This window comes from Chelonia mydas, chromosome 4 (genome assembly GCF_015237465.2).
Source record: "Chelonia mydas isolate rCheMyd1 chromosome 4, rCheMyd1.pri.v2, whole genome shotgun sequence".
Lineage (NCBI taxonomy): Eukaryota > Metazoa > Chordata > Testudines > Cheloniidae > Chelonia > Chelonia mydas.
The window spans coordinates 39,762,640-39,789,810 of NC_057852.1; the positions used below are offsets into that span (position 1 = coordinate 39,762,640).

General features: G+C 39.0%; 1 protein-coding gene across 2 annotated transcripts in view; it reads left to right on the forward strand.

Moving 5' to 3' along the window:
• SYNPO2 (synaptopodin 2) overlaps positions 1 to 27,171 on the forward strand; it is a 123,490-nt gene that overhangs the window by 75,057 nt on the left and 21,262 nt on the right. For both annotated transcript variants that reach the window (XM_007054447.4, XM_037897118.2), the window contains exons 2-4: positions 10,700 to 10,851; positions 14,983 to 15,794; positions 19,200 to 21,394. In XM_007054447.4, the coding sequence (XP_007054509.2) occupies positions 10,700 to 10,851; positions 14,983 to 15,794; positions 19,200 to 21,394 (3,159 nt within the window). The remainder of the gene's footprint in view (positions 1 to 10,699; positions 10,852 to 14,982; positions 15,795 to 19,199; positions 21,395 to 27,171) is intronic.

Genomic DNA, 27,171 nt, shown 5'->3' on the forward strand with positions numbered 1-27,171 from the left:
GTTGCTAGCCTTGGATTTCTGCCAGAGCAAAAGGCAACCATTAGCAAGATTATACTGTTAGTACATTTAGGAATAGCTTTTGGAAACTCGGGCAAGCTTTTCCATCTACTGAGGTAAGTCTGCTCTCTGGCTCTGGGTAACACAAATACTCCACAGTTCATACACAGTGGGACCTTCTTCTTTATTCCACTGTAGCAGCATGTGTGTAATTTTTTATTACAACCATCACTTGATTGATTTGCACTACAAAAATTGGAACTTCTGCATTATGTCTGATAGTTAGGGTCCAGTTCTTTTCATGAGGGGAGGGAGCAGGTACTGCATATAGACATCTCTGAGTTGAGACAATGCAAAATGGAATTCCTCATATATAGAGCAACAGGAAGAAAACCAGAGTGTTAAACAATGCGGTGTAACATTAAGTAGTTAAACCAATAAATCTGATTAGAATGTACACAGTAAAAATAGTGCATTCTCTAGCCAGGGGATGAGCACTGAACCTTTGTTGAAGTAGTACAATCACATGATTCACTGAGATTTAAGTTTTGTAAATGTATTAGTGTTTTTTACAAGTAAACCCAAATCCTCAGCTGACATCTATTTCCCACAGCCTAGTACAATGTGTGGCCGATACACCACTGTTCTGCCCTTACACCAATGTCAGGTAATTTAGGGTCTAATCCTGCCCTTGTTATACTCAATGGCAACACTCCCATTGACTCAGATGGGTGTAGGATGAGGCCTTCTGTCACCTGAAGGGAAAAGCCATGGTTTAGCTTGGGTCTAGCAAGTGCAAAAGGATTACATCTGAAACTGAATATAGATGTGGGCAACAGAAAAATGTGTGAGCGTGTAAACACACAACTTCTTTTCTCCCTACATCTCCCTCGTGCTGTACTCTCATGTTATTATTTACGCCCCAATAAAGAGATTACCCTACAGTAGAGAGAAACACTTTACATTTAAAGTTATCTGATATGAAAAACCAACTTTACATTCATGGGTGAATCATGGAGTTCTCCCTCTTCAGCCTGCACTTTTCTGTTTCTAGCCTATATTTCCAGACTTGTAATGCAAATATGTTGGATTTGGAAAGAGATCAAAGACAAGGGCTCTTGCTGGGATTACACTATATAAATCAAAAATATTCCTAGGGGAATGTCAGAGGGAGTGGGCTGGGGAGCTAAACAATACAAGTTCTGGAGCTGATTAAACACTCTGGGTCAGATCTCCAGCTGGTGTAAATTGGTACAGTTCCACTGATTTCAATGGAGCCATGCCAATTTATACGAGCTGAGAACATGACCCTCCAGTGACAGCATTCGAGGTCCCCTGGAAACTGGAACTTCTTAGGCTCCCTACAGATTTGAAGAGTTCTGTTTTGGGCATAACAGTGCTTTTCAGGTAAATCAGCATTCTACAGACAGTATATGGCTATGCCCTAGGTTTTCCATTCTTCTGCTTACCAATTACTGTATGTAACCATGCACCCAGCTATTGTTAAGTCTAGATACTAAATCAGTTAAAAAACTAACTTGATTCTATTATGGCCTATGGTATCATCAGAGGTTTTCTTGGCCTTCTCTCTTCAGTCTGTCTCACTATTTTTTAAATATAAGGCCCGCCTGTGCAAGTGACTAGCAAGTCACTGGTTTCAGAGTAACAGCCGTGTTAGTCTGTATTCGCAAAAAGAAAAGGAGTACTTGTGGCACCTTAGAGACTAACCAATTTATTTGAGCATAAGCTTTCGTGAGCTACAGAGTGAGCTGTAGCTCACGAAAGCTTATGCTCAAATAAATTGGTTAGTCTCTAAGGTGCCACAAGTACTCCTTTTCTTTCAGCAAGTCACTGTTAGCTCCCCTCCACACCCTGGGTCCAAATGTCTACTGGTCTAACTCCATTGACTTCCATGGAGTTTATGCCAGCACAGGATTTGACCTGCTCTGTGCAATGAATCAGGGCATAGGGAGAGATTGACACAGGGTGTCACTGCTTCCAGAGGTGTTGATTTGTAGTACAACAGAAGTCTAGTAGTTTGATGGCTACTGGCAACAGAGGGAGGACAGACCATACATAGGCATTTACGTCAATGAATACTATTTTAAATAGTGACAGGATTACGGATGAAGGGGAGGAGGAGACCAAAAGAGATAAAAGAAGGACAAAGGATTGGAAAGGTCATTGATTTGGCCATGTGACTGGCTGGACTCTCCCCCACCCACGTAGTTATGTCTGGAATAAGCATATTTTTGTTTTCAAAATACCCCTGAATATCTATGTGTAACTAACATTCTAAAAGGACATTCTGTAATGTACGAACAGTTACAGCATATGCTCACAAATGTAACATGCAAGTTTAGGGCTCCGGGAGCACGAAGACATTACAAGTAGAATGCAGCTGCCTGCTCTAGAACCCACAGAAGGAGCAAGACTCTGGCTCAATGCAGGAGACAGAGCACGCAGCACTTTATTACAATGTGTGTTCTAGTAGCACCCAAGTGTTAGAAAGTGCCCATATGCCTATGGGAAGTTACAACCTGTGGTCCTGAAGAGCAAACAATTCTCTGGTTTCAATCCAGCAAACACTTTGTGTAACTTTACTCACGTGAGGAAATTTATGCACGCATATGTGTTTGCAAGTTCAAAACAAACAACATACAAGGGGTGAGGGAAAAGGCTGCGCTCAAAATAGGAAGTTGTATATATTCATTGACAATGAAAATCACCAAAAGCAGCAAGCACAGGGCCTGGTTCTCCACTGCCTTACATTTTCTTTAGAAAGTTTCACCTGTGCAAAATGAGTGTAAAGTGCCACTGTTACTACAAATGAGCAGAGAATTCTGATTTGGTAGCATGTTTGTACTCACTTTGAGCTGATATAAATAACTACATAAAGCGAAAGCAATGGAGAATCAAGCCCATTTTGCTCAGAGGGGACAAGCATTGTTTTATATTTCTGTACCTTCATTCATATCCAGACCGTGATGTTATAAATGTGTAACGTACGGCAGTCTAGATCATTTAATGGTAAATGTATTTCTGCTTGAAGATATAAAACTTGGAGATGGGGGAAGTAAATGACACAACAGGAAATATGAATGCTGTGGTATTAGAAGCTGTGCCTTAAATAGGGTTGCCACCACCTCTGAGACACAGAAAAAACAGTCAATGGCCGCCTGTCCCAGAGCCAACTATAGCAAATTATTACTAAAATGTTTTAGATAACCATTTACAAAACAAACAAACAAAATACCCCTAACACAATATGTGTATGTTTATGTTTTTTTATCACTTTTTTTTTTAACCTTAACCTAACATGGCGCCACAGTCTGGACTAGGGGAGTGTGAATTGTAGAGCATGCTAACGTCCCAAATGAAGAAAAAATGGCACATTAAATCTTTTTAAGACAAAGCGGTACAAAAATCAGCCAGGCTGGTTAAAAACTGGCCAGAAGGCAAGGCAACCCTAGCTTTAAAGGCTGTGCTTCCCAGACAGAGAGTCAGGGTGGGGCACTCTGAAGCTCTTATTATTACACACAGTCAGTTACAACCTGACACAGAATAAAGCAGAGCTCTTGCAAGCAGTTTAAGTGCTGAGTAATCACTGAGCGCTACTGGAGCCCTGAGCTCAATGTATTTACATGATGAGGGCAGTGAATTTGGTGGTCTCAGTGGCCACAGGTGCACAAAACCAGTATGGAATTCAGTGTACCTGACAATACCTGCATGGGAAGACTCAGAAAAGGAATTGTAGCAGTGTTGAAAACTGAGGAAGATTAACGTATGTTGATGTGGACTAAGCCAGAGTTAACATCTCTCTCATGATTTTGGCATCAATTAGACTATTTGTGTGATCAGGGAAGGACTCCTGTGTAAGGGACTGCAAAATTAGGACTTAGGGTCTGTAGTTTATAATAAGCTAAATTCAGGTTAAGTTCATTAGCTAAATTCAGGTTAAGTTCATTTTCAGTCACAATATTTTTAATTCTCTGACTTAATAATAAATAAAAAGCATTAATATCCTTTAACAGTTTGCACCATTCGATACTTCCATTTCCTGCCGATAATCTCACATACTGTACTGTACACTGCTAATTCTATTAAACTGACAGATAATTTGTTAATACATTTAAATGGGTTTGCAATTCTGTGTATTTGCTGTAGGGTTTATAAACAGAAGAAATGAAATTTCATAATTTTTTTAGCATAAATATAAAAGAAAGACTCTCAGGAAAGGAGATCATAAACTTTGTGACCAAGGGAAAATAAATTAATGAAAATATTGATTACCAGAAAAAATGAAACACTTCTTACAAGTAAATTTAATGTCTAACTATATTAAATTAAATGTATGATTATATTAAGCTATCTTTAAACTGAGCAGTCTCTGAAGCATATTTGAATATATCTAATTAACATTTTTATTTGATTACTGCAGCAACTAGCAGTAATCCTACGATTATCAGTACTGTCATTATAAATATGGATTTGGTAAGTTTGCCACCTAAATAAAAAGATTTTCAGCAAGCATCATCTGATCTTAAAATGCTTTGGTTGATTTTGAAATAGTTAAAAAATACCAGTAGAGCTCTTATAGTCTCCTATGGTTTCTTAGTGCTGAGTCCTGCTTCTAGTCAAGTCAATTGGCTTCAGTAGGAGCAGGATTGGATCCTTAAGCAGTTCTGTAGCATGAACAATAGTTTGGCTGGGATTTTCAAAATAGTCTGTGTGAGTTAGGCACCCAAGTCCTATAGAAATTTGCCAAATTGTCAAAATAATCCAGAGCCATTCTTCAAGTCCTGTAATCAAACTGTCCAGAAGGAGATGATCTGAAAATTTGAACATTATAACAAGTAATAGTTAGACATGCTGTACCAACTTAAAATAAATCAGCATAATATCCAGTTTACTATCAGGAGATATTTACATAGTGCTGAATAAACTTCAATAGATTATTGGTTTTGCCTATATTCAATAATGTAATAAGGATAGTTTTATTTTCCAAAAACTGCATTTTTTTCCACTGTTCAACTATTTCAGAATACACAAGGACAATGAACTGGCAATGATACAAAAATGCAGAAGAACCTAACGAACATGCATAGTATTGGCAGTTACAACATGGTGTTGCTGTCCTGCCAATGTGACAAACATAAGAGTTCCCATTTATGTTGACATTTCACTGTTTGGTAATGTTAATTTTGCATTGTGAAGAAATAAAGGAGTAGTCTGCAGTTCTAAACAGCAGGTGGTATATAACTGGAATGATCAAAAAAAGGAGTCCCACATTCAGGGACGGAGCTTTCATCACTAGTAACACATTCTGCATCAGAGGGAAGGAAGTAAAGCACTAGAACATTCCAGCAGAGCAGCTGGTGTCTAGACAGGTTCAGCACAAGTGGTGGAAGGCTGCAGCAGCGATGATTATATGACAAAATTAATTATAAACACCGAGAAGCTATTGGAATTTTACAGAAGTTTCCCTAGTAATGACAACCTATTTAGTAGTTTTAGAGAGAGGAAATTTTTGATTCCTTTATAAACACTAGCCCAAAGAAGGTGGGAGCAGATAGTGTCAAAAAAGCTCAGGTTGAGCCATGAGGCTTCACTGATTTTATACTAGTGACACTCTTCTGTTTTTGGTGGAGTCTCTTGTGATTTACATGGATGAGAGTCTTGCCGCTGAATTCCCCACAACTGAAGAAAGGTTCCTCAGTTTCCACTGTGTAATCAAATTATATGGCTGTCAGCAGAAAAAACAGCTCTCAGTTTTCTCTAGGACTGGTAAAGTGTTTTCTGTTGAGACTTTGTAATGGAAAATAGGGTTTTTGAGTAAATAATATGCAGTAAATAAATGAAGAAAGGGTCTGCTGTCCTTGAACATTTTTGATCTTTTGTCAGAAAACCAGAAACCTGAAAACAGAAAAATTTCATTTTTTTTCAATTAAATGTCAAAGATTTCCATTGAAAATTTTGATGAAAACCATTTCCCTCCCAGTTTGTGGAAATATTCAGTGGGGATAACCACCACCCCCACCCCATTTTCTGACCACCACTAGTTTACCCACTCTGTTATGGGTAAACTACAATCCCTGATAATATCTTGAGATTAGGCCAGTAGCAAGCCAACGTGGTTTTTCTGCACTCAGAGCACAGCAGCACCTCCTGTCCAATGGCTACTACCAGTTAGCTGGCTTCTAGTTCCTTCTTCAGTGCTCTCTGCCCCTTGACTTCAGCAGGAACCTCTCAATGAGCACAGAGGGTGCAGAGTGTAGCTAGGTGCTGGCTGGCTGGCCTATGCTGGGAAAGGGGCTTCTGAACAGTCAGGAGAAGAGCTTGCTTACCATGTGGGTAAAAAGAAGAGGTCAGTTTTGGAGTGGAGAGAAAGGAGAGAAGGAGGGAAGCCACAGGAGCAGAGGTGTGAATGGAGAGCTGTAGAAGGAGAAGGGGAATTATTAAAAATAAAAGACTATTTGTTAATGGAGAATTTTACAAATATTTAATAAAAAATAAAAGGAAATATAGTACAACAGTGTGACAGCAAAATCACGTTAAGGGTTTGACTTACACTGGTAAATCAGGAAATTCAGAGTAACACTTCCTGGTAGCTGACAACATAATAACTGAAGTGCTGACAGAAGAGCTGTGTATGTTTAGCCTGGCCATGAAGATGAATATTTTTTTATTTATGCCCAGTCCCACAAGATGATCACCTTTAAGGATCTGAGCATCCCTCAACTCCCAGAGCTGTAGGTTTTCAGCACTTCTCAAGAAGCTCAAGAAAGTGCTCACCACCTCACAGGTTTTGGACCTCACTGAAAAGTTCAGGTAGTAGGAAGGGCAGTGGAATGTGCCTGAGCCCTAATCTGAAAGGATCATGGTCTAAGAATAGGAGAGTGAAAATTGCTGCCCATTTCGTTCTGATGCTGCCAGTAAGACTAATTAAAAATTGATGATACATATTACTGGTCAGCCTAGTCATGTAGACATCTTGCCACTGGACAATGAATGGAGACCCCTGATTTATTTCACATAGATCACCAAACAGCTATGAACTGGGTAACAATTGCTGACCTGAGCCAGATTCAAATTGGCAACCTACAGTAGAAGTGAAAGGACAGAAACAGGCGATTTCCCTTAACATCGTAGGAATTCCTTATTTCTATAGTGAAAATCACAGCAATTATTTATTTTCTATTTACACTGTTTCAACGTTCATATATTTTTATTGTTAATGTTTCTGCATTTTAAAAACTGGTGTAAATTTAATTTGTTTCTAACATGACTACTAAATATTTACTTTAAGGGTTATATTGTATTATAAACATTTTAAGGGAAATGTCATCCACGTTTAAAAAACAAAATAAATCCAACCTCATTTATGCAGAGAAACATACTAAAGACTATCTAAGCCATCATTGCTTCCCAAAGTGCAAGGATGTTTATAGTCCTGCTAGAAAAGGATAAACACAGCATACCACTCCATATTTGTAAATGTTAGCTGCTCTGCAAGGTGGCGACTGGCTCCTGTATGCACTGGATTATTGTTTCTCTAATGTCCAGAAGGCCATATTGTGACACACCGGTGTTTATAAATTTTAACAGCCAAAATGAATGGCCAGCAGCAGCAAAAAAGGATTATAGTCCCACTGTTATTTTCAAATAGCATTATGAGTCCAGGAATTGCCTCCAGAAATGGGTTGCCTCACAGAATTGCCTCCAGAAATGGGATCCTATACAGAAGCTCAGATACTAATGGCCCCCGTGCAAACTGGGAGTAATCCTATTGGAAACAATGGGCCGACACCACACCAATGAGTGTGGTATATATACCAAGATGCACAGTTAGCAAATAATTGTTTTGAGGACTATACATATTTACATTACTGTACCCAAGCCTGTGATAACATTAAATAAAATAGCTAATAAGATTATTGTTGATTATGTGTATGTGTGTTTTTATGTCTATGGCATAACCTATGAACATAATATTAAGGCTGAAGTATTCATACATGTCCAAAAGATAGAAAGTTCAGAGTTCAGATTCCATGACAGCCCCTTTGTGTATATATGTTGTTTTATAATACATGTTTGCACGCTTCCTGGTTAATATAACAACATTTGCCAAATATGTATTTTATAAATAGCAGTTAATTGGATGGCATTCCTTGAGTGGTGTTGAAGATGTCTATGGTTTCTTATAAAGTGACTATGATGGGTCACAATGTTGTACTGGAAATGGAAAGAGGACCGGAGCAGTAAAAAATCAGATAGATTCTTTAATGAGAGTCTTGGCAGGCTGTGCTAATTGACAGATCTGGTTATGCTCCTGAACAGAGGAGCTTAAAACAATAATGGGGCTCTCCCATCAGTATACTCCTAAGCTTAAGGAGCTGAGAAGAGAGAATAAAACCCTTTGGGACAACAAAGAAGAATTAAAGAAGCTTTCTTTGTGTGTGTACCAACCTAAAAGATCTAGCAAGAGCACAGCACAAGTTAGCAAATGTTAGATTGGGTTAGCACTTGGATGGGAAACCTAGATGCTGTATTGGGTAATGCCAACAGGTAACATTCTTTCCTCTGCACCAGTACTAGTTTAATACCCCAGCATCGGTTATGGGGCAGTGGAAGGCAGGAGGTGTTCTTCCGTGGATGTGATGTAAATCCTAGCCACTTTTGGTTATTAAAATTCCCACTGCACTTTTTGCAAAAGTAGAATTGTTAACCCTGCAGTTATAGCCACATTCCATGCTGGGTAATTACATGTTTCTGTCTGCTGAACTTCTCCCTTCATTTGCAGCAGGATATACAACATCTCTCTTCGCTTCTTGTCCTAAACTGTTTTGATGTGTTGCTGTGCACTCTTGAACAGCTGTCGCCTTTCACCACAAAGCTAGATGCCCTTTATTATTTAGCAAAGTGATCCCTATCTGTTCCTCACCAACTGTACTCCCCAGCAGTGTTGTGAGGCTTGGCTAATGAATATATAGTGCTGTAAGGTCCCTGGGAGGAATACATAGATGCATGAGGGAATCTTAGGCACCTAAACGGTTGGTGACAATCATTTTAGAGTATTCCTCCATGTGGCTTTACAGCTTCTGTTAACACTAAGAAGAGGTACACTCTATTTATTAAAAGGAATGAATGAGGAGTGTCTTCAACAAGTAGTTTCCAGTTCCAATAATTTAAGACATTGTTTTGGACTCATAATGAATTAAATGGGTTGGGGGCTAGATGCCTTAGAGATCATTGCTCTCCCCATGTGATACTACAACAGCTGAGATAGTCCAGGTCATGACATCTGGAGATGACATCTTTCCAGTTTAATCACAAAGGCGTTGGAGATGAGGAATTGTTGGAGAGGAATCCCAAACGATAGGGTTTGTTTTCTGCCTTTGTTTGGAAGAACCTGGACCTGTTGACCCCATTTATTCTTCCTGACTTTTTCTAGCATGACTAGAGGCAAAAGTTTTGGGGAGGGGAGGTGGTGACAGAGAAAGAGTTTGAGGGTTAACTAGTGGGATTTAGAGAGTTTATTTATTTTATTTTTTTTTGGACTTTCTGTCAATGGTTATTTGATCATGTGATGTTCATAATGGCATCAAGAGAGTGTGCATAGTTTAGAAGCCAAAACAAATACATCTGAAAATCCTTTGTTGATCTTTTAATATGCTATTCCCCCTTACAGCAGTGATTACTTAGATAGGATTTCTTCTCATGATACTTACCTGATTTATCATGATGACTTGTTCCCTTCCTAACAGTGATTCATTACAACAGGTTGTATACTCTTTTAATTGCCCAGTTACAGCTTAGCCCATTTGTTTTCTCCTTCTCTCTGTACCGTATATAAATATGCACATTATATTAACTCATCTGTAGAGCTGAACTGTTGTTCAAGGGCAAGAAAATGTTGTGGCAGGTGTATGTATTTGTGTACAAAAACTAGGGCTAAAAACAAGGGTACCTAAAGTTAGGCTGCTGAGTCCATACAAGAGCTGCCCTGATTATCAAAGGTGTTGAGCCTCCAGTGGCACCCATTCACTTCAGCACTTTTGAAAATCAGGGCACTTAATTAAGTTGGCTAAATCTGAATTGAGGAACATTTTTTCCAGAGTGATGTGCCTATAGTTAGTCACCTAAATAAAAGTGTTTGTGCCATTGTCTGAGGTGCTGAGCACCCATAGCTCCCATTGAAGTCAAATGGCACGCAAGTATGAAAATCTTGGCCTTGAGGAGCCTTACTTTAGGGACTTATTTTTGAAAAATTGGCCTAAGTCTCTAAGAGGATGTCAGGTCCTCATTTTACTGGGCTATCTACATAAACCCCTGGTAGTCTCTCAGTAGCCAGCTGAGTGGTGAGTTAAATCTTTTGCTTTTCTGCTGAACTCTGTTCTTTGTACTATTACCTCATCCTTTCATGCCATTACCACCCCGTTGGTCTGTTTCATCTGCCTTTTGCATTCTGTTTGATACCTAGATTGTAAACTCGCTGGGACAGATTATCTTTTGTTATGTTCCAGTAAAATACCTAGCTCAACAGGGCTTCATCCTTGATTTGGACTCCTCAGTATTACTGTACTATAAATAAGTATATACATGAACCCATTTTTTTTCTACTGAGAATGTGGGGATGGAGTTGCTGTAATTAACTCTAATTATACAATTCTGAATTTAATTTACTTTTAACTCATATCAGGTTCGCAGCAAGAGCAAAGCATCCAAGGCTGGGCTGTGTGAGGGGGATGAAGTGGTGTCTATCAATGGCAAGTCCTGTGCAGACTTAACCTATTCTGAAGTTATCACTCTTATGGAAGGTCTGACTGATGCCCTCCAGCTGCTTATCAAGAGGTAAAGAAATGTTCAGAATGCTTTGGCATACATTCTGCTCCCTAAACTTACTGGCAAAACATGGTGGTGCATGCATGTCCATTTTATAGACACGTACTGTGAATTTCCAATATATAGTAATATTATTATTTATGTATTTATCACCAACAGTTTGCTTGCCACTGTACAAATGTAAAGGAAGACACAATTCCTGGCCACAAAGCGCTCACTTGATAGTTCAGACAGCACAGTCCAGGTACATATGATGCATCGATTCAGGGTACTATCTCCTTATGGCACAGTTTTATCTATCTATGCTACTTATATGCCCCCCCGTAACCATAGCATCTGAGTGCCTCAGAATCTTTAATGGACTCATTTTCACAGGAGTGTTGACCTCTGTGAGGTATGGAATTACTATTACTTCCATTTCGCAGACAGGGTATTGAGGCTAAGTGACTTGCCTAAGATGTGTTGCAGAACAGGGAATTACACTCATCTGTCCCATCTCCCAGGCAGGTGCCCTAACCACTGGAACAACCTTCCTCTCCAGTTAAAGACCACAGCTCTCTGTTTTCGTGCATTATGGCTTACCAGTGACAGCCTTACCAAAAGTAATGTGTTTTCAGGAGGGATGTCACAAGGATGATCTGGCACTTAAGGGTGAGAGGGAATTTTAAGCATAGGGAGTGGAAAGGAAGGAATATGAGTGTGCAGGAGTGATAGAAGAGAGGCATTTTAAATGAGGCCTAAGCAGAACAAAGATTGTATACATGACAAGGGCTCAGTGCATAGATGACATGACAAAGAGTTTCCTGAGAGATAGTGGTCAGAACAGGGACCAGAAACCAGGAGACATGACTTCCATTTTTGTTTCTTACTCACTATGTGCTCTTTGGCAAGTTGCTTAACCTCTCTAGACTCAGTTTCTCCATCTATAGATTGGTGATAGAGGTATTTTTTCTCCTTTATAAAACTCTCTGAGTCTTGCGTTCAGTCTTGCTACCCCTCTAATATATAGTATAAATTCTACATGGGTAAGAAAAGGAGACGACCCAAGGATCTTTCCTCCTATGCAGAGGCCAGCCACAATAGGGGCAGGGACAACAAGGAGTCTGGTGGCACCTTAAAGACTAAAGGGGCAGGGAACTCTGCCAGTGCTCTCAACTAGTGCCCCCTCCAAAATCAGCTCTCCTAAAGGAGACCAGAAGGGCGAGGAGGGTTATGTCCAGGCTCCCTGAATACTAACAGAGCAACATCCTGTGAAAGGCTGGAGTGTTCCTGTTTCAGCATGTGCACCCCGTAGCTTTCAGGAGACTTCTGAATGAGTAAGACAGAGTTCCTCTGGGGACTTCCACAGCTGTACAGTAGGACAGTTCCAATGTGTCCGGTAGGGTAAAAGCGTGATCTGCCCTGAGAGGGAGAGAGTCACTGAGTGGAATTAATCTAATATATAATAGGAGATGGGTTTGAATGCTTTATGTTTGCTTGTTTCTGTGGGCTGACTAATTTACTCAGCTTGATGAAGTCACTGGAATAGCTGAGGATTCCAGCTTACCTACTGTAGTGTAGCTCTTATTCCTAACTAAGATAAATAAATATATCTAGGCAATGCAGAATTTGATTTTTATTATTTTAAATGTCAGTAGATAATATAGATGTTTATTTTTAAGCTTTTTTGTTTGTATAGCTTTCAGTTTTCACATTTATGTTTTTTTTCCATAAATTATGGGTTTTAAGCATTTTTAAAACTTTTAAATTTTCCAGTTATGGGAAATTTTGCAGTTGCAGTATGGGGAGGGTCAGATAATTATTTAATGATAGTAGACCCTGAGATTCAAAAAGCTTTATAACCGTTAAAATACTAATTGTCAACATCACAAATGGGATGGGCAGCATGGGAGAAAGCATAATGGTGTTTTTTGAAAATTTAACAAATGGATAATAGAGGCTGGCATCATGGGCCAAGTGGAGGCAGGAGTCGAAATTTCAATTGTGAATGAGAGATGATAGGTACGGTAGGGTTAGGCTGTGAAGGGCCGTGATATATTCCTTGGATGATCTTTGCATCCCAGCACCATTAACCTTTTACTTTTGCAGGTGTATGAGTAGGGAAGCCTCACTTCTTATTGTGCGCTTGCTAGGAAGCCTTTGACTATTTCCTGGCTGCTACAATCAGAGTGGGATTTCCATAGCATTCAGTGTTAGCCTAATTCAGCTTCTACTAAGTAGTGGAAGTTTTTCCATTGACTTTAATGGGAGCAGAGTTAGTCCAACACTTATAGCTTTTAAAAATCCCACCTTAAGTCTTTAAATGCTTCTGGCTCTTTATTGGTTAGAGGAAGGTTTCTTGCTGCTCTCTGCACTGGAGTCAGGCTACCTCCTGGTGCTCCCCCGCAAAATCCTTGGGATTGGGATTGGTTGCAAGTGGAGAGGGAAAGGCCCTGCTTGGCAGCTACCCTAAAGAGAGCATATGGAGGGAATGTCTTACTGACTTTCCAGAAAGCCTCTAGAGGGAGGTATCAAAGAAGCAGTGGGAGTGGGAAGAGAGCCACTAGCCTCTCCTGAAGCACTCAAGGATGAGTAGAAAGCTCCCCGTGGATGTTAAGAATGTGAGGACCTGGGGACTAGGCAGAGGGTTCCTGCGGGAGGAAAGCATGAAATATTTCCGTGAAAGTAAAAAGATTGGCTCATGCTCAGTGCATAGCAAACTGAAGTGTAACAGTCTGTAAACACCATTTTGGACCAAATCCTGTTGCGTTCCCTCCACACAGCTCTACTTCCTTCCTGCAATTATACCACAAGTTTCTGGGTACTCAGAGATTTTGCAAATCTTCCAGTGAACTGAGCAGACCTAAAAAAATGAATCTGACAAAATACAATGAAAAATAAAACAAAAAAGACCAGATACAGTACTGAACCACTGGACACACATCAATGTCTATAAACAGTATATCTGTAAGTAGTGAAGGCCTTTTAAGGTGGAAATCTCTCTCTCTCTCTCACTCACACACACACACACACGCACTCGTTCAACTACCAATAAAGGCTAAAAGTTAGCTGGCCCACACCCAGTCTTATATCCTACAAGGAAATGTTTATGGATTCATACAATTTTGTCTGCAGTCAGCAGCTGCACAACTGATTGTCCAAATAGCACAACATGATAGAATCCAGATAGAAACACAGGGTTTCCTAAATGAAAGTCTGTCTGACCCTTATGTATCCCCATATGTGGTTTAATAGATGTTATACATTGTTTCCTAATTGAGGCAAATCCAGTTTGATGCAATCAGTATGCTGAGAAGCTATAAATGTGAGTTAGATTGAGTTAAAGTCATTTCAGTGACAGATTTACCTAGTCATTTTCTGTTGCTATTTCTGGCCTTTATTTGCAGTGTGATCCAATAGTTTTAGAATACCAGGAGCCTGCTTTTGATTTCAAACTCCTCTTATAGTACTTGATGCTTTGTAGTTTATTGAGGGCACCTAATGCGTCTATTAATTACCAAAAAGTTTTGCTACATTACAGCCAAATGTAAAAATGAATAATATGTCACTGTGTCAGACTGCATTGAAATAGTTTCTACTGAAATTAATAGTATACCCCTGAGGCATACAGCACTGAAAGGGGGAACTGGAGGTTACGGTAAAGTTTATAATACTTTTAAGGGAACCTATAATGGGGGAGAGGGAAGAGAGGAATAAATAGAAAAATGAAGATAGGGTTAAAGCAAGATTCACCAATCAGAAAACTCCCATTTTAAAATATATAGACTGATCCAGTGATGTACTGAGCACCCTCAACTTGCATTGATTTCAGTGGGAGTTAAAGGCACTGAGCACTTCACAGGGAGAGGCATATGTCATGGGATTGGGCCCTTAAAGTTTAATCATTTAATGACACAGAGGGATGATGATACTTTTAAACAAGGAATTTCCTTTAAAACAAGTATTTTAAGTATTTATCGCTCTCTCCCTGCCCTTTATATGCGACTTGCCTTCTTGGATAGTAAATTCTTTGGGGCAGGGACCTGGGAAAACACAATATGTACTTCCATTTAAACAAGAAAATCTCTTTTGTAATTGTACTTACAACAGCTTATGTTCTTGAATTATTATTTTTGTGTGTGTATGTGTATATATGTGCAGATCATCCAATGGACTAAATGAAAGCTTGAGTCCAGAAACAGAAAACAGAAAACATGATAATGTAAAAAATGAGGAGTATAGGGAGAGTACCACACTGCAAATCAGAACAGCCAAGGAAATGCCCCAGAGGGAATTCTACATCACAGAGATACACAATGAAGCTCCCCCTGGAGCAGAGGAAAGTGACTTGGACTTTTCTGGGACAAAACAAGAAAAGGAGACAATACAATGCCACAAAATTGCTCCTAAAGTGATAGAAACCTCAAGAGTAGTCTTGACAGATGAGGCTCCTTTCAAAGAGAAGACAAAAGAAAGAAGGCCAGGCACTGTGGTTGAGCTGCAGTTGTCCCTCTCACATGACAGGGACAAGGGCACCAGTGTTCCTGCTGTTAGTCTCCTGGGAGCTGAAAAATGTACCCCTTCAGAAACTGGACCCACTGTGCAAGAAGATGGGACTAGCCCGATAACTGCAGTCCCCCTGGGTGAAAAAGAGGCCACTGTCCAGTGGTCAAGCAAAACATTCCAGATTCCTAGTGGCAAAGAGGTCAAGGTGATCCAAGGAGCAGAGGCAAGCGATCCATCTCTCCCCATAGTGGAAGTGATCCTAGATTGCTCTGACAGACAGAAGGAAGTGTCCAGGTCTCTAGCTGAAAAGGGGTGTGTTGATTCTCAAGAGGAAGGAGGGCAGTCAGAAGCACCTCCTTCTGTAGTCTCCTTTGGAATCTCATCAGAAGGCACAGAGCAGGGAGAAGACGACCAGCACTCAGAAAGAGATCACAGCAGACCTCACAAGCACAGGGCAAGACACGCAAGTATGTTGCATCTAAATCATTTGCATTGACTTGAGGGTAAATTTTGTAACTTGAAACAGCTTTTCAGAACAGTGCCTGCATTTGTAAATATTTTAAAGAGATTCTTCTCAAGTGTTCTAACTCCTCTCTCTCTCTCTCTCTCTTTGTTTTTAAATTGATATTTCTATTCAAGATTCATGTGTCTTTTTAAAACAACAAAATTGCAAAAGTGACAGGCCAGATATTTAGCCATGCTTTCACAGTACTGTACAACATTGCTGTAGTAGACTTCTTTACTTTATTTTAAAGACTACTTATTTTAAAATGTGACACCTCACTTTGGAAATTCAAGTACTTTTAGTTGCACAAAGAGAGGTAAATTGTGCTAGGCTTCTAAAGTACATTACAAGGATGATTTGTAGAATGTTAACCAAATAAGCAAGGTCATCTCTTGAACGTAGTTGGGTGTTCTGGATTTCTCCATTTATAGCAAAAACTGTCTCTCTTCAACTGCATCTTTCAAAATCAAAGCTATGCCACTGCTGTTAAAAGTAGATATGAATAACGAAGGCTAGTAGGAAAGCTTGATGATGCCTGCAGAAGTCAGTTTGACAGACACCAGCATATGTATTACTGGCTAGTTATATGATCCTTTGAGTTTTGTAAGTCTTCTCTGGACTGTAAAGTGAACTTACTATTTCTTCTGCCTTCCATACCCAGAGGTCAGCCTCAAAATGTATCTAAGGAGTTTAACTGAAAACAAACTGAAAATGTGATTGAATCCAATGCTGCTTTAAAAAAAAAAATATATATATATATATATATATACACACACACATATTTATTTTTTAGGTCATTTCTACTGCTTGTTTGTTCTTTTCCGACAATGTCAAGCATCCTGTTCAGGGATTTAATCGCAGTATGGCAAAGGTGCTTGAATGTGAGCAATGATATACTGTAGCAATGAGTTATTTTATATGCAGTGTTGGAATAAGTCTCCTAACCCATTGCTAATTCCTCTGTAAGCATATTTTTAGAATGATAACCATTTCCATCCTTATTGGCATGTGGGTTAAGCCGTTACTTACGCTTTCAGTATCTGTATGTAATCCACATATTTATGGCATATGAAATGGAGTATAAAAGAAGAGTGCACATGCATTATATTTTGGCAGTGAAGCTAGCAGCAATTGTAGAACAGTGTCTGTCAGTTCTGTAATGCACTGGCTGTCTAATAAGATAGGGGTAAGTGTGAGGCAAATCCTATTTAATACAGGATGAACTATCATGTGGAACAAAATGTACTTACATTAAATTTGTTCTGCTTAGGACAAATATTTTGCCTTTTTTCCCTTTCCCATATAATATCTGAATTATTTTGAATCAATTGGCAGGACTTTAAATTTTAAATCAACTGTATCTGAAGAATAAACACTAGTTATACATACAGAGATACTGATTGAATGATAAAAACATTTTAAAGAGCTTATCTAAGACTTTAGGTACCGTTGACATACATAGATACATAAGATATTTGCTTGAAGCAGCAAGTATGGTGCATATAAAACATGTTTGTTTTGTGAAGCAAAAAGCTGTTATGTGGTGTTTAAGACTCTAAACTAGAACAGATAAAGCATTGTGATGTTTTGATCTCTTTAACAGAGGTATTTCCCTGCAAATAGCAATCTGATTAAATTTAATCGAGCAGGCATTTTTTCTTCATTTAAACTTTTTTTTGAATCTATTGGTTAAACCAGACGTAAACAAGCTATAAACATATTTGTTAAGAGAATATTTTAAATTATTCCTTGCTATAAAATCATAGGTGCAAATCCTTTCCCACAAGTGTAGTTTGAGCTGATGAGAGTAGCCTCATTTGAAGCCAATGGAACTTCTTGCATGAGTAAGGATTACTTGTGAGTTAGATTTGCAGAATCGGGTCCATACTGTTTAGATACTATAGTAACTACCCTAATCTTCAAAAAATGGTTCTGGTTCTACAGCCCCTCCTCTGACAAATTCCCCTGGTAACTTCACTAAAAGTTTTGCCTGACTAAGAATTGAGCAGAGGATTTCAGGATTTGGCTCTGTGGAAGTTTTGCTGGATTGGACCCATGTTCTATCATCTTTTATCATTTTTTTGAAAACCATGGGTCTGGTCATGCTCTCACCTAATATAATGGCAAAACTACATTTTTCTCCAACAAGAGAAGGATCAGCTTCCAGCATTCCATATTTTTTTTCCTGACATGACTGAAAGGATCAATTATAAAATGCTTTACATACATTTCTTTAATGAGGTTATTAAGTGTACTTTAAAAACACTTTAGATGTAAAAATTTTTTTACTGCTCTACTGCCCTACCATGAATAATACACAAGCAATCCATTTTGTTCCCTTTGAATTTAATTGGAATTTGAGCATTAATTTAAAAGGAGCAGGATGCACACTAGTTTAAAAAATAAGGAGAGAATGTAGTGAGGCCAACTGCAGTCCATATAAATTATTAAGACCATTAATTTATGCATTAACAGATACATGGAACTATAATATACTATTGAATACTCTTTAGGAGTTAGTTATGCCTTCCTGAACTAGGTTCAGAACAGCATTTATTGTAGGAAGTTGCTATCCTTGCTACATGTTTTAAAGAAATATTCTGGAAATGTTATATCCTACACAATTAACCCTGTTAATGTATTTTAAATACATTTTTATGATAAACAATCTATTATTTTTTCAGTCCATTTTCTATTATTTATTATTATGAATTACTTTTTAGGAAAGCACTTCTTCCTTTTAAAGGGCTTAAACCTTTAAAACCTTTGCATTGCACACAAAGGCCAAACTACCAGTGACTTCAATGGCAGCAGGACTGAATTCATATCCATAGTTTATATGTATTTTTATGTGAGTTTGTAATATTATACATAGAAATGTATTATATATATATAATGTATAGTGCATATAGGAGAGATTTTATATGTATAATAATAGAATATAATATGTATGTAATGATAGAAATAGATATGTGACACAAAAAAGTTCTTGTAAGTTGAACTAGCAAAGTCCTATAGAAAACTGTGTTGTCTTTAAACTTTGAGGCATGTCTCACAAAGAAGAATTATTGCTATGGAATTTGTGCCATAGTAGTTACTGTGGGAAAAGATTAATTTTAATACCTTCCTTATAGATTTATATATATATTATATTACAAACACACATAGAAATACATGTAAACTATGGATATGAAGTCAGTCCTGCTGCCAGGTAGGATTCCAGTATTAATGAAAAGAAAGAAGAGAGGAGAGGAGCACATTTAGGAAGTGGCATTCCAGATAGATGTTGCACTGCTTGTAGTCAGACACCTTCACATATTTCTGTGGAGTGTATTTCTTTAATTATATCTTTTGATCCTTCCCACAGGGCTCCGGCGGAGCGAGAGTCTGTCAGAGAAGCAGGTGAAAGAAGCCAAATCTAAATGTAAAAGCATTGCCCTCCTGCTGACAGCAGCTCCCAATCCCAATTCCAAGGGGGTGTTGATGTTCAAGAAGCGTCGCCAAAGAGCCAGAAAATACACTTTAGTCAGCTACGGCACCGGGGAACTAGAACGTGAAGACGACGAGGGTGAAGAAAGGGAAGGTGAAGAAGGTGACAAAGAAAACACTTTTGAGGTAACTTTATTTGGAACAAGTGAGTCAGAAATAGATGAAGATTTCTTCTCTGACATTGACCACGAAGGCCAGATTGTGACATTTGATTGGGACACTGGTCTGCTTGAGATTGAAAAGAAACTAAAAGGTGCAGACGAGATGCAGATGCTGCCAGAGAGCAAGGGCAAGGGGGCCCTCATGTTTGCCAAGAGACGACAGAGAATGGATGAGATCACAGCTGAGCAAGAAGAGGTGAAGTCGCATGGAATGCATGCAGAGGAACAAAGAGAAGCCACTCCAAAAGAGAGCTTCAAACAAGTGAGCTCCTCATCCTATCAGGCAAAAGAGGAAGAAACGTCAAGAATGCAGAGCTGTGTGAGCAAAAGCTACATAGAGGTGAGCCACAGTCATGGCAAAATGGTACAACAAAATGGCATTGGGGGAGCATCAGAGACAAACATCTCCTTTCAGTCTTCTGGTGCCCATAAATCAATACCTTTAAACAGAACAGCTAAACCTTTTCCTGGTATACAGAATCGAGGAGCCCCACCATTTTCACCAACAAGAAATGTGACTAGCCCTCTATCAGACTTACCAGCACCACCTTCCTATTCCTCAATTAGCCCACCGCCTCAAGGCTTATATAGAGCAGTATCGAGTTCAGTGGCCAGCAGAGCTCAGTCAGCTATTTGGTCACCAACAGAGCAGATAGCATCCAGAGATGAAAGGATTGCAGTGCCGGCCAAAAGAACTGGGATACTACAAGAAGCAAAGAAAAGAAGCACTGCAAAGCCTATGTTTACTTTCAAAGAACCTCCAAAAGTGAGTCCTAACCCTGCCCTATTGTCCCTTGTACAGAATACAGAAGGCAAACGAGGTACTGGAACTGGCTTTGAATCGGGACCTGAAGAAGACTACCTTAGTTTGGGAGCAGAGGCTTGTAATTTCATGCAGATCCAAGCATCAAAACAAAAGACCCCTCCTCCTGTTGCTCCAAAGCCCTCAGTCAAAGTCTCGCCTACTGCTGTCACTCCCATTTCACCAGTCTGGTCACCTCCAGCTGTGGCTTCTGCCCAGCCTCCTGCCTTCCCAACTCCAATCTCACCACAAGCTTCAGTTCCTGCACCAATCAAAGTAACACAGCCTGCTCCTCATCCTCCCCAACCTCCAAGTACTCTTAACATAGTTGGTCCTTTTAAAGGGCCTCAAGCAGCAGTATCAAATCAAAATTATACACCCAAAACACCTACCACACCAATAGGAAATGTTGCATTCGCTGGAGGAATGGGGCCAGCCTTTGAGATGCCACCAGCTTTTAGTGGAAAAGGAGCAGAGTTATTTGCCAAAAGGCAATCTAGAATGGAGAAGTATGTGGTAGACTCAGAAACTGTGCAGGCACACATGGCACGGGCCTCATCTCCAACTCCATCTTTACCAGCTTCTTGGAAGTATTCATCTAATGTTCGAGCACCTCCACCTGTTGCTTACAATCCCATCCAGTCCCCCTCTTACCCTCTTGCTGCTACTAAACCCCAATCTAAATCACCTGCTGTTACCAAAAGTACCAAAAGAAAACCTAAGAAAGTTCTCAGTGCTTTGGATGTTATGAAGCATCAGCCATATCAACTTAATGCATCTTTATTTACTTTTCAACCTCCTTCTGCTACTAAGGAAGGCCTACCTACTAAGCAGTCTACAAAGTTCGACTCAGTGTCTGCCTCAAAACATGCTCTGCCTTCAAGACCACGCAGTGCTGGTTCTTCTGCTAATGTCCAAGCATCCTCAGTGTACTCCGTACCAGCCTACAGTTCACAACCGTGGTTCCAGTCGAATTCATCCACTCCAATAAATGAGTCCTACGAGCCTAGTGGTTACCCCTCATTTTCTAAGCAAGAATCAATCACATCCTCTTTGTTTACTGCTCCACGGCCAAAGTTTTCAGCAAAGAAAGTTGGTGTCACAGCCCAGGTGTGGAAGCCATCAATCATTGAAGAGTAAATCTTGTAGTTGCAACTCAGTGTCCACTTTGCTTGCAATGAATTGTTTGCAGTGGTGATCTGGTACACCAAGAGTGCATATAGCAGTCCTTAGCTTACTTAATAACTTCAGATGTATCCCGTCAAATCTGAGTCCAAACTATTTAAAATTTTAAAATGAATCAAAATGGTTATAAAATTAGATGATAACACTTATGAATATTATTACACACTTTATACATATAACATCCTGAAATGGACACATACTATTGTATTAAGTAAGCCGGATGCTAGGTTTTATGCTTTAAGATGAAAACAAATATGACAGTGAGCAGTGTCCCCTGTATTTCAAACAATTAGAAATAGCCTTCATACTGGTTTTCTGAACTGTGCTCTGGTGGCCCAAGGGTTTGAGTAAAATTAAACAACATGTATTGATTTTAGATTTATTTTTAAAAGTGCCTTATAATAATATCTATTACTAATGTAGCATACAAAATACAGTTTTAGGCCCTGATCTCCAGTTGGATCTTTACGGACAGACCCTTGTGCCCACATGGAGCCCCGATGGCTTCAATGGAAGATGGTGCATTGGCACAAGGATTCTCCCACAGGTTTCTGATTGCAGGATCAGGGCCTTAGTGTGTAAGTTATGTGGATCAGCTCTGATCCAAAATCATGAATTGCTTCTCTGATTTCACAGAGAATGTGCCATAAGGAATGTTGGAATGTTTTGAAAAAGACTGACTTAGAGGAAATAGGAAAGTGGCTGGAAAAGGTGTTAAGGTTTTTCCATTTTTAGGAAATTTTAAACTGAAGTTTGCACCCCCAGTGCAGGCATATTTTTAATAACCATTTGCCTTGACTCCAACAAATGACTCATTATAGAAGCTAGTAAATTAGGATTGTTGAACAGTTAAAATGGGTGAGCTGGGTTATGCAGTTGTGATGTGATGCAATACTTTCTCATGAAAGCACAGCGACTAAGAATTGAAGGGATACATAATAAGAGTACTGATTTTTGCAACCAGACTAGAACATGCCCTATAAATCAGCGTATAATGATATGTCATTATTATTACCTCACCTTACTACTGGTATCTCACAGACATTTTCCTGTTTGCATTTTGGGCTTTATGGTGCTTTTTCAGCTGTTATTCTTTTTACTCTGTTCTTGCACTTTCACCCTTTACTTCATGTATTGTGGACCAGGAGGATCAAGGCACTGCTACCACGCAAACCCCTACTCAGAGTGGGCCAGATTCTGCCATTAAATTGCATGCTGAGTTATACCCTACTCCAGGTCAGATAGGCCAGTTGAAATCAAAGGGACAGATTCTGACACCCTTACTCATGCTGAGTAGCACTTTACTCCTTAAGTGGTTCCATTGAAATCAGTGGGATCACTTCTGAAGCAAAGTGCTATTCACCATGAGTAAGGGTGTCAGAATCTTACCCAAGGGAATACTCATACTACTCAGTGTGGGTAAACGTGGCAGAGTCTAGTTTAGATATATTTGTTCGAGCCACCATCCAACTGGCTATGGGCCAGATTATGGAGCAGTGACAGAGTGTTAAGTATTTACTAACTCAAGTAATCCGATTGGTTTCAGTGTGGAACTACCTGCCTGAGCGAGTGCTCATCAGTGAGTGAAACCTCCCCAATTTATCCCCATAATATTAAATTAACTGCTATTAAGTTTGAAAACAATAAACTTTATTGTACATGTGAAAGTCAAGTGTTCCCTGACAATGCCGTTCACCAGGGGTTGGATTCAAAGACCACTGAAGTCATTGGAAAAATTTCCACTGGCTTCAGTGGGTTTTGAATTATGACCGTGATGGGGAACAATCAGGGACCACAGCCTGGGTGAATCAACTCACACTAGGAATCAAGGATAACTGCTGGAAACTGCAGGAAAACCAATCAGTTCTGCATGAAAAAGTAAAGAGAGAACTATATTGCAAACATAACTTGCCCAAGAGCATATGGTATCAATATTTTAATCCTCTTGTGATCTCCTTATTTCCATCCATTTTTCACTGTCAATCTGCTGTATTTTTCCTCTACCATTAAACTTGTCCATTCTTCTTTACCTGTTTGCTTTTTTCTCATTTATATGGATACATTGACTATGTATTTTCCTGCTGTTTCTATTTTCCATGCATTTCATTTACTATCTAGACTGATCATCTTTTCTTTCTTTCTCATATAATGTCATAATAGTATTAAATACCTTAATTAGCTAAAGTTACAAATCAAAAAAGATAATATCTACACAGGAGAACTTAATCTACTGTTGCCAGAGATAAGGGTAGTGAGGTATCACACTTTTTTCAGGAACAGATAGCTAGCTATCTAGACAGATAAAAATTGTCGAATAAATCTAGTAACTTTAAGACTAGGACATTATAGTATTCCCCAATAAAAGCCATTCTCTGAACAGTATGACACCTGTATACTGTAATCACGCTAAAAAACGAACTTCCTCTGGTGAGAAGACTTTTAACTACTTATATTTTTAATAGGGCTCTTGATTAATCGCAGTTAACTCATGCGATTAACTAAAAAAATTAACTGTGATTAAAAACATTAATCACGATTAAATTACACTGTTAAACAATAGAATACCAAATGAAATTTATTAAACATTTTTGGATGTTTTTCTATATTTTCAAATATATTGATTTCTATTACAACACAGAATACAAAGTGTACAGTGCTCACTTTATATTATTATTTTTGATTACAAATATTTGCACTGTAAAAATGATAAAAGAAATAATATTTTTCAATTCACCTCATACAAGTACTGTAGTGCAGTCTCTTCACCATGAAAGTGTAACCTACAGATGTAGCTTTTTTTGTTGTTACATAACTGCACTAAAAAAACCCCAACAACAATGTAGAACTTTAGAACCTACAAGTCCATTCAGTCCTACTTCAGCCAATTGCTCAGACAAACATGTTTGGTTACAATTTGCAAGAGATAATGCTGCACGTGTCTTGTTTACAATGTCACCTGAAAGTGAGAACAGGTGTTCGCATGGCACTGTTGTAGCTGGCATCGCAAGATATTTACGTGCCAGATGTGCTAAAAGATTCATATGCCCCTTCATGCTTCGGCCACCATTCCAGAGGACATGCTTCCATGCTGATGATGCTCGTTAAAAAAATAATGCGTTAATGAAATTTAACTGAACTCCTTGGGAGGAGAATTGTATGTCTCCTGTTTTGTTTTGCCCACATTCTGCATATATTTCTGCATATATGTTATAGCCATCTCGGATGATGACCCAGCACATGTTCGTTTTAAGAACACTTTCACAGCAGATTTGACAAAACGCAAAGAAGGTACCAATATGAGATTTCTAAGGATAGCCACAGCACTCGACCCAAGGTTTAAGAATCTGAAGTGCATTCCAAAATCTGAGAGGGACAAGGTGTGGAGCATGCTTTCAGAAGTCTTAAAAGAGCAACACTCCAATGCAGAAACTACAGAACCCAAACCACCAAAAAAGAAAATCTATCTTCTGCTGGTGGCATCTGACTCAGATGATGAAAATGAACATATGTTGGTCCACTCTGCCTGGGACTGTTATTGAGCAGAATCCATCATCAGCATGGATGCACGTACTCTGGAATGGTGGTCGAAGCATGAAGGGACATATGAATCTCTAGCGCATCTGGCACGTAAATATCTTGCGATGCTGGCTACAACAGTGCCATGCGAACACCTGTTCTCACTTTCAGGTGACATTGTAAACAAGACGTGTGCAGCATTATCTCTTGCAAATTGTAACCAAACATGTTTGTCTGAGCAATTGGCTGAAGTAGGACTGAATGGACTTGTAGGTTCTAAAGTTTTACATTGTTTTATTTTTTTATGCAGTTATTTTTTGTACATAATTCTACATTTGTAAGTTCACCTTTCATGATAAAGAGATTGCTCTATAGTACTTGTATGAGGTGAATTGAAAAATACTATTTCTTTTGTGTTTTTTTTACAGTGCAAATACTTGTAATCAAAAATAAATAAAAAGTGAGCTCTGTACACATATTTTGTGTTGTAATTTAAATCAATATATTTGAAAATGTAGAAAACATCAAAAATATTTAAATAAATGGTATTCTATTATTGTTTAACGGTGCAATTAATCGCGATTCATTTTTTAAATTGCTTGACAGCTCTAATTTTTAACTCAAGCGGGTATGGAGAGTGCCTGGGGACTCTAGTAATAAGATACAGTGCCTTTCACCTCTTGATCCCCACTTCAACTGTGGCCTAGGTTACTAATTACTGGAAGTCATGACCAGCTGCTGAGTGGCCTGTGTGAAATGAATGGATGATCTCCGTCCAGCTTCTAGCATATAGAGGTCTGCATCACCAAACCACCCCACCCATCCACTCAGAACTGGAACTGGCACTCTTGTTGGAAGTATCTGCAGAGAGGACAAAGACTGAATGGATGTGAAGACTGGCCTACACTCTCATCTCCAGAGGTGCTCACCTCCCAAGGAGGAATGAGCCACATTGGCAGGGCAACGTGAAAATGTTGTGGGTATAAAGAGAGGTCTTCAGTTTCCTGGGCCATCAAGCCAGCACCTTCCACTAGCACTAAATTCGCTTGAAAAATATGAACAGAAAAATGCATTGCATGCAGTCACACAGACAAGCTGAAAATGCATTTAGGCAATCAGTTAAAACCCTGCACGTATATACAGAAATGAGTAAAATGCAAGTGTCTGTAGCTGCAATCTTAGAATATAACTTTTAGCTAAGCATATTGGTACTTCATCCAAAAGAGAGAGATCAGTTCAAGTTGCAAATTTGGATTTGTGTCTGGATTTTGAATTTCCAGTGGTGTTCAATTCCAGACTTTTGGTTTGACACTTTGCAGTGATATAGGAGGAGCTAGACCTTAAGAATTGGGTTTTCAAAAGCATCCAAGTAAGTCAGAAATACAAGCCCTAATGATTTTCAGTGGGACTAATGCACCTAATGAACTTACGCTTTTTTGAAAACCCCATCTAGGTCTGAATCGAGTTTCAGATTCTGAAACACTACCTTCCCCTTACCACATACTTTCATACACATACACACACACGGCACATGCATTTTGTGAGTGTTTGGATCTCTGGTTTGCTTCAAGCCCATCTCTAATAGTACGGTAAGTCAACAGCTCTTAATAGCATTTCAGCATAAGACTGAGCTATTTAAATTACCTATTTTACCTATAACGTCATCTCCTGAGAAACAGACGTTAGAGGACAGCTGAGTATTGTAATTCAGGTTTAAATTAGAGGCCAAGGATGATATCACACAGAGCTGAAGAAAACCAATAGTTTATATGTAAAGGAGCCATTTGATTTACTGAATTATTTTTAATATATTCTGATGAGGACACACTGGCTTGGGCACAATGAATGAGTACATTTGACTATGAAAGTCAAAGTCATACCATAGCAGACATACTTCCAATATGTTCATGATCTGGTTCAAAAATTCTTTAAGATCTTCATATTGTTTTCAGTGTATTTAATTATTACCACATAAAATTATGCTGCATACTTCAGGGTGCTAGAGGAGCTTAAATTCTGTAGAGGTTTTCATTAAATCAGCTACTTCAATCCAGGACTCATAAATTTACCAAGAAAATTATCTCAGTCTTGTGAATCCCTTTATTTTTGAGGTTTGCAGATATCCTTTTAACTTCTGGTGGTCTTCTCTAGCTGGTTTGGGGGCATGTGAGAATAAAGGGGTCTCT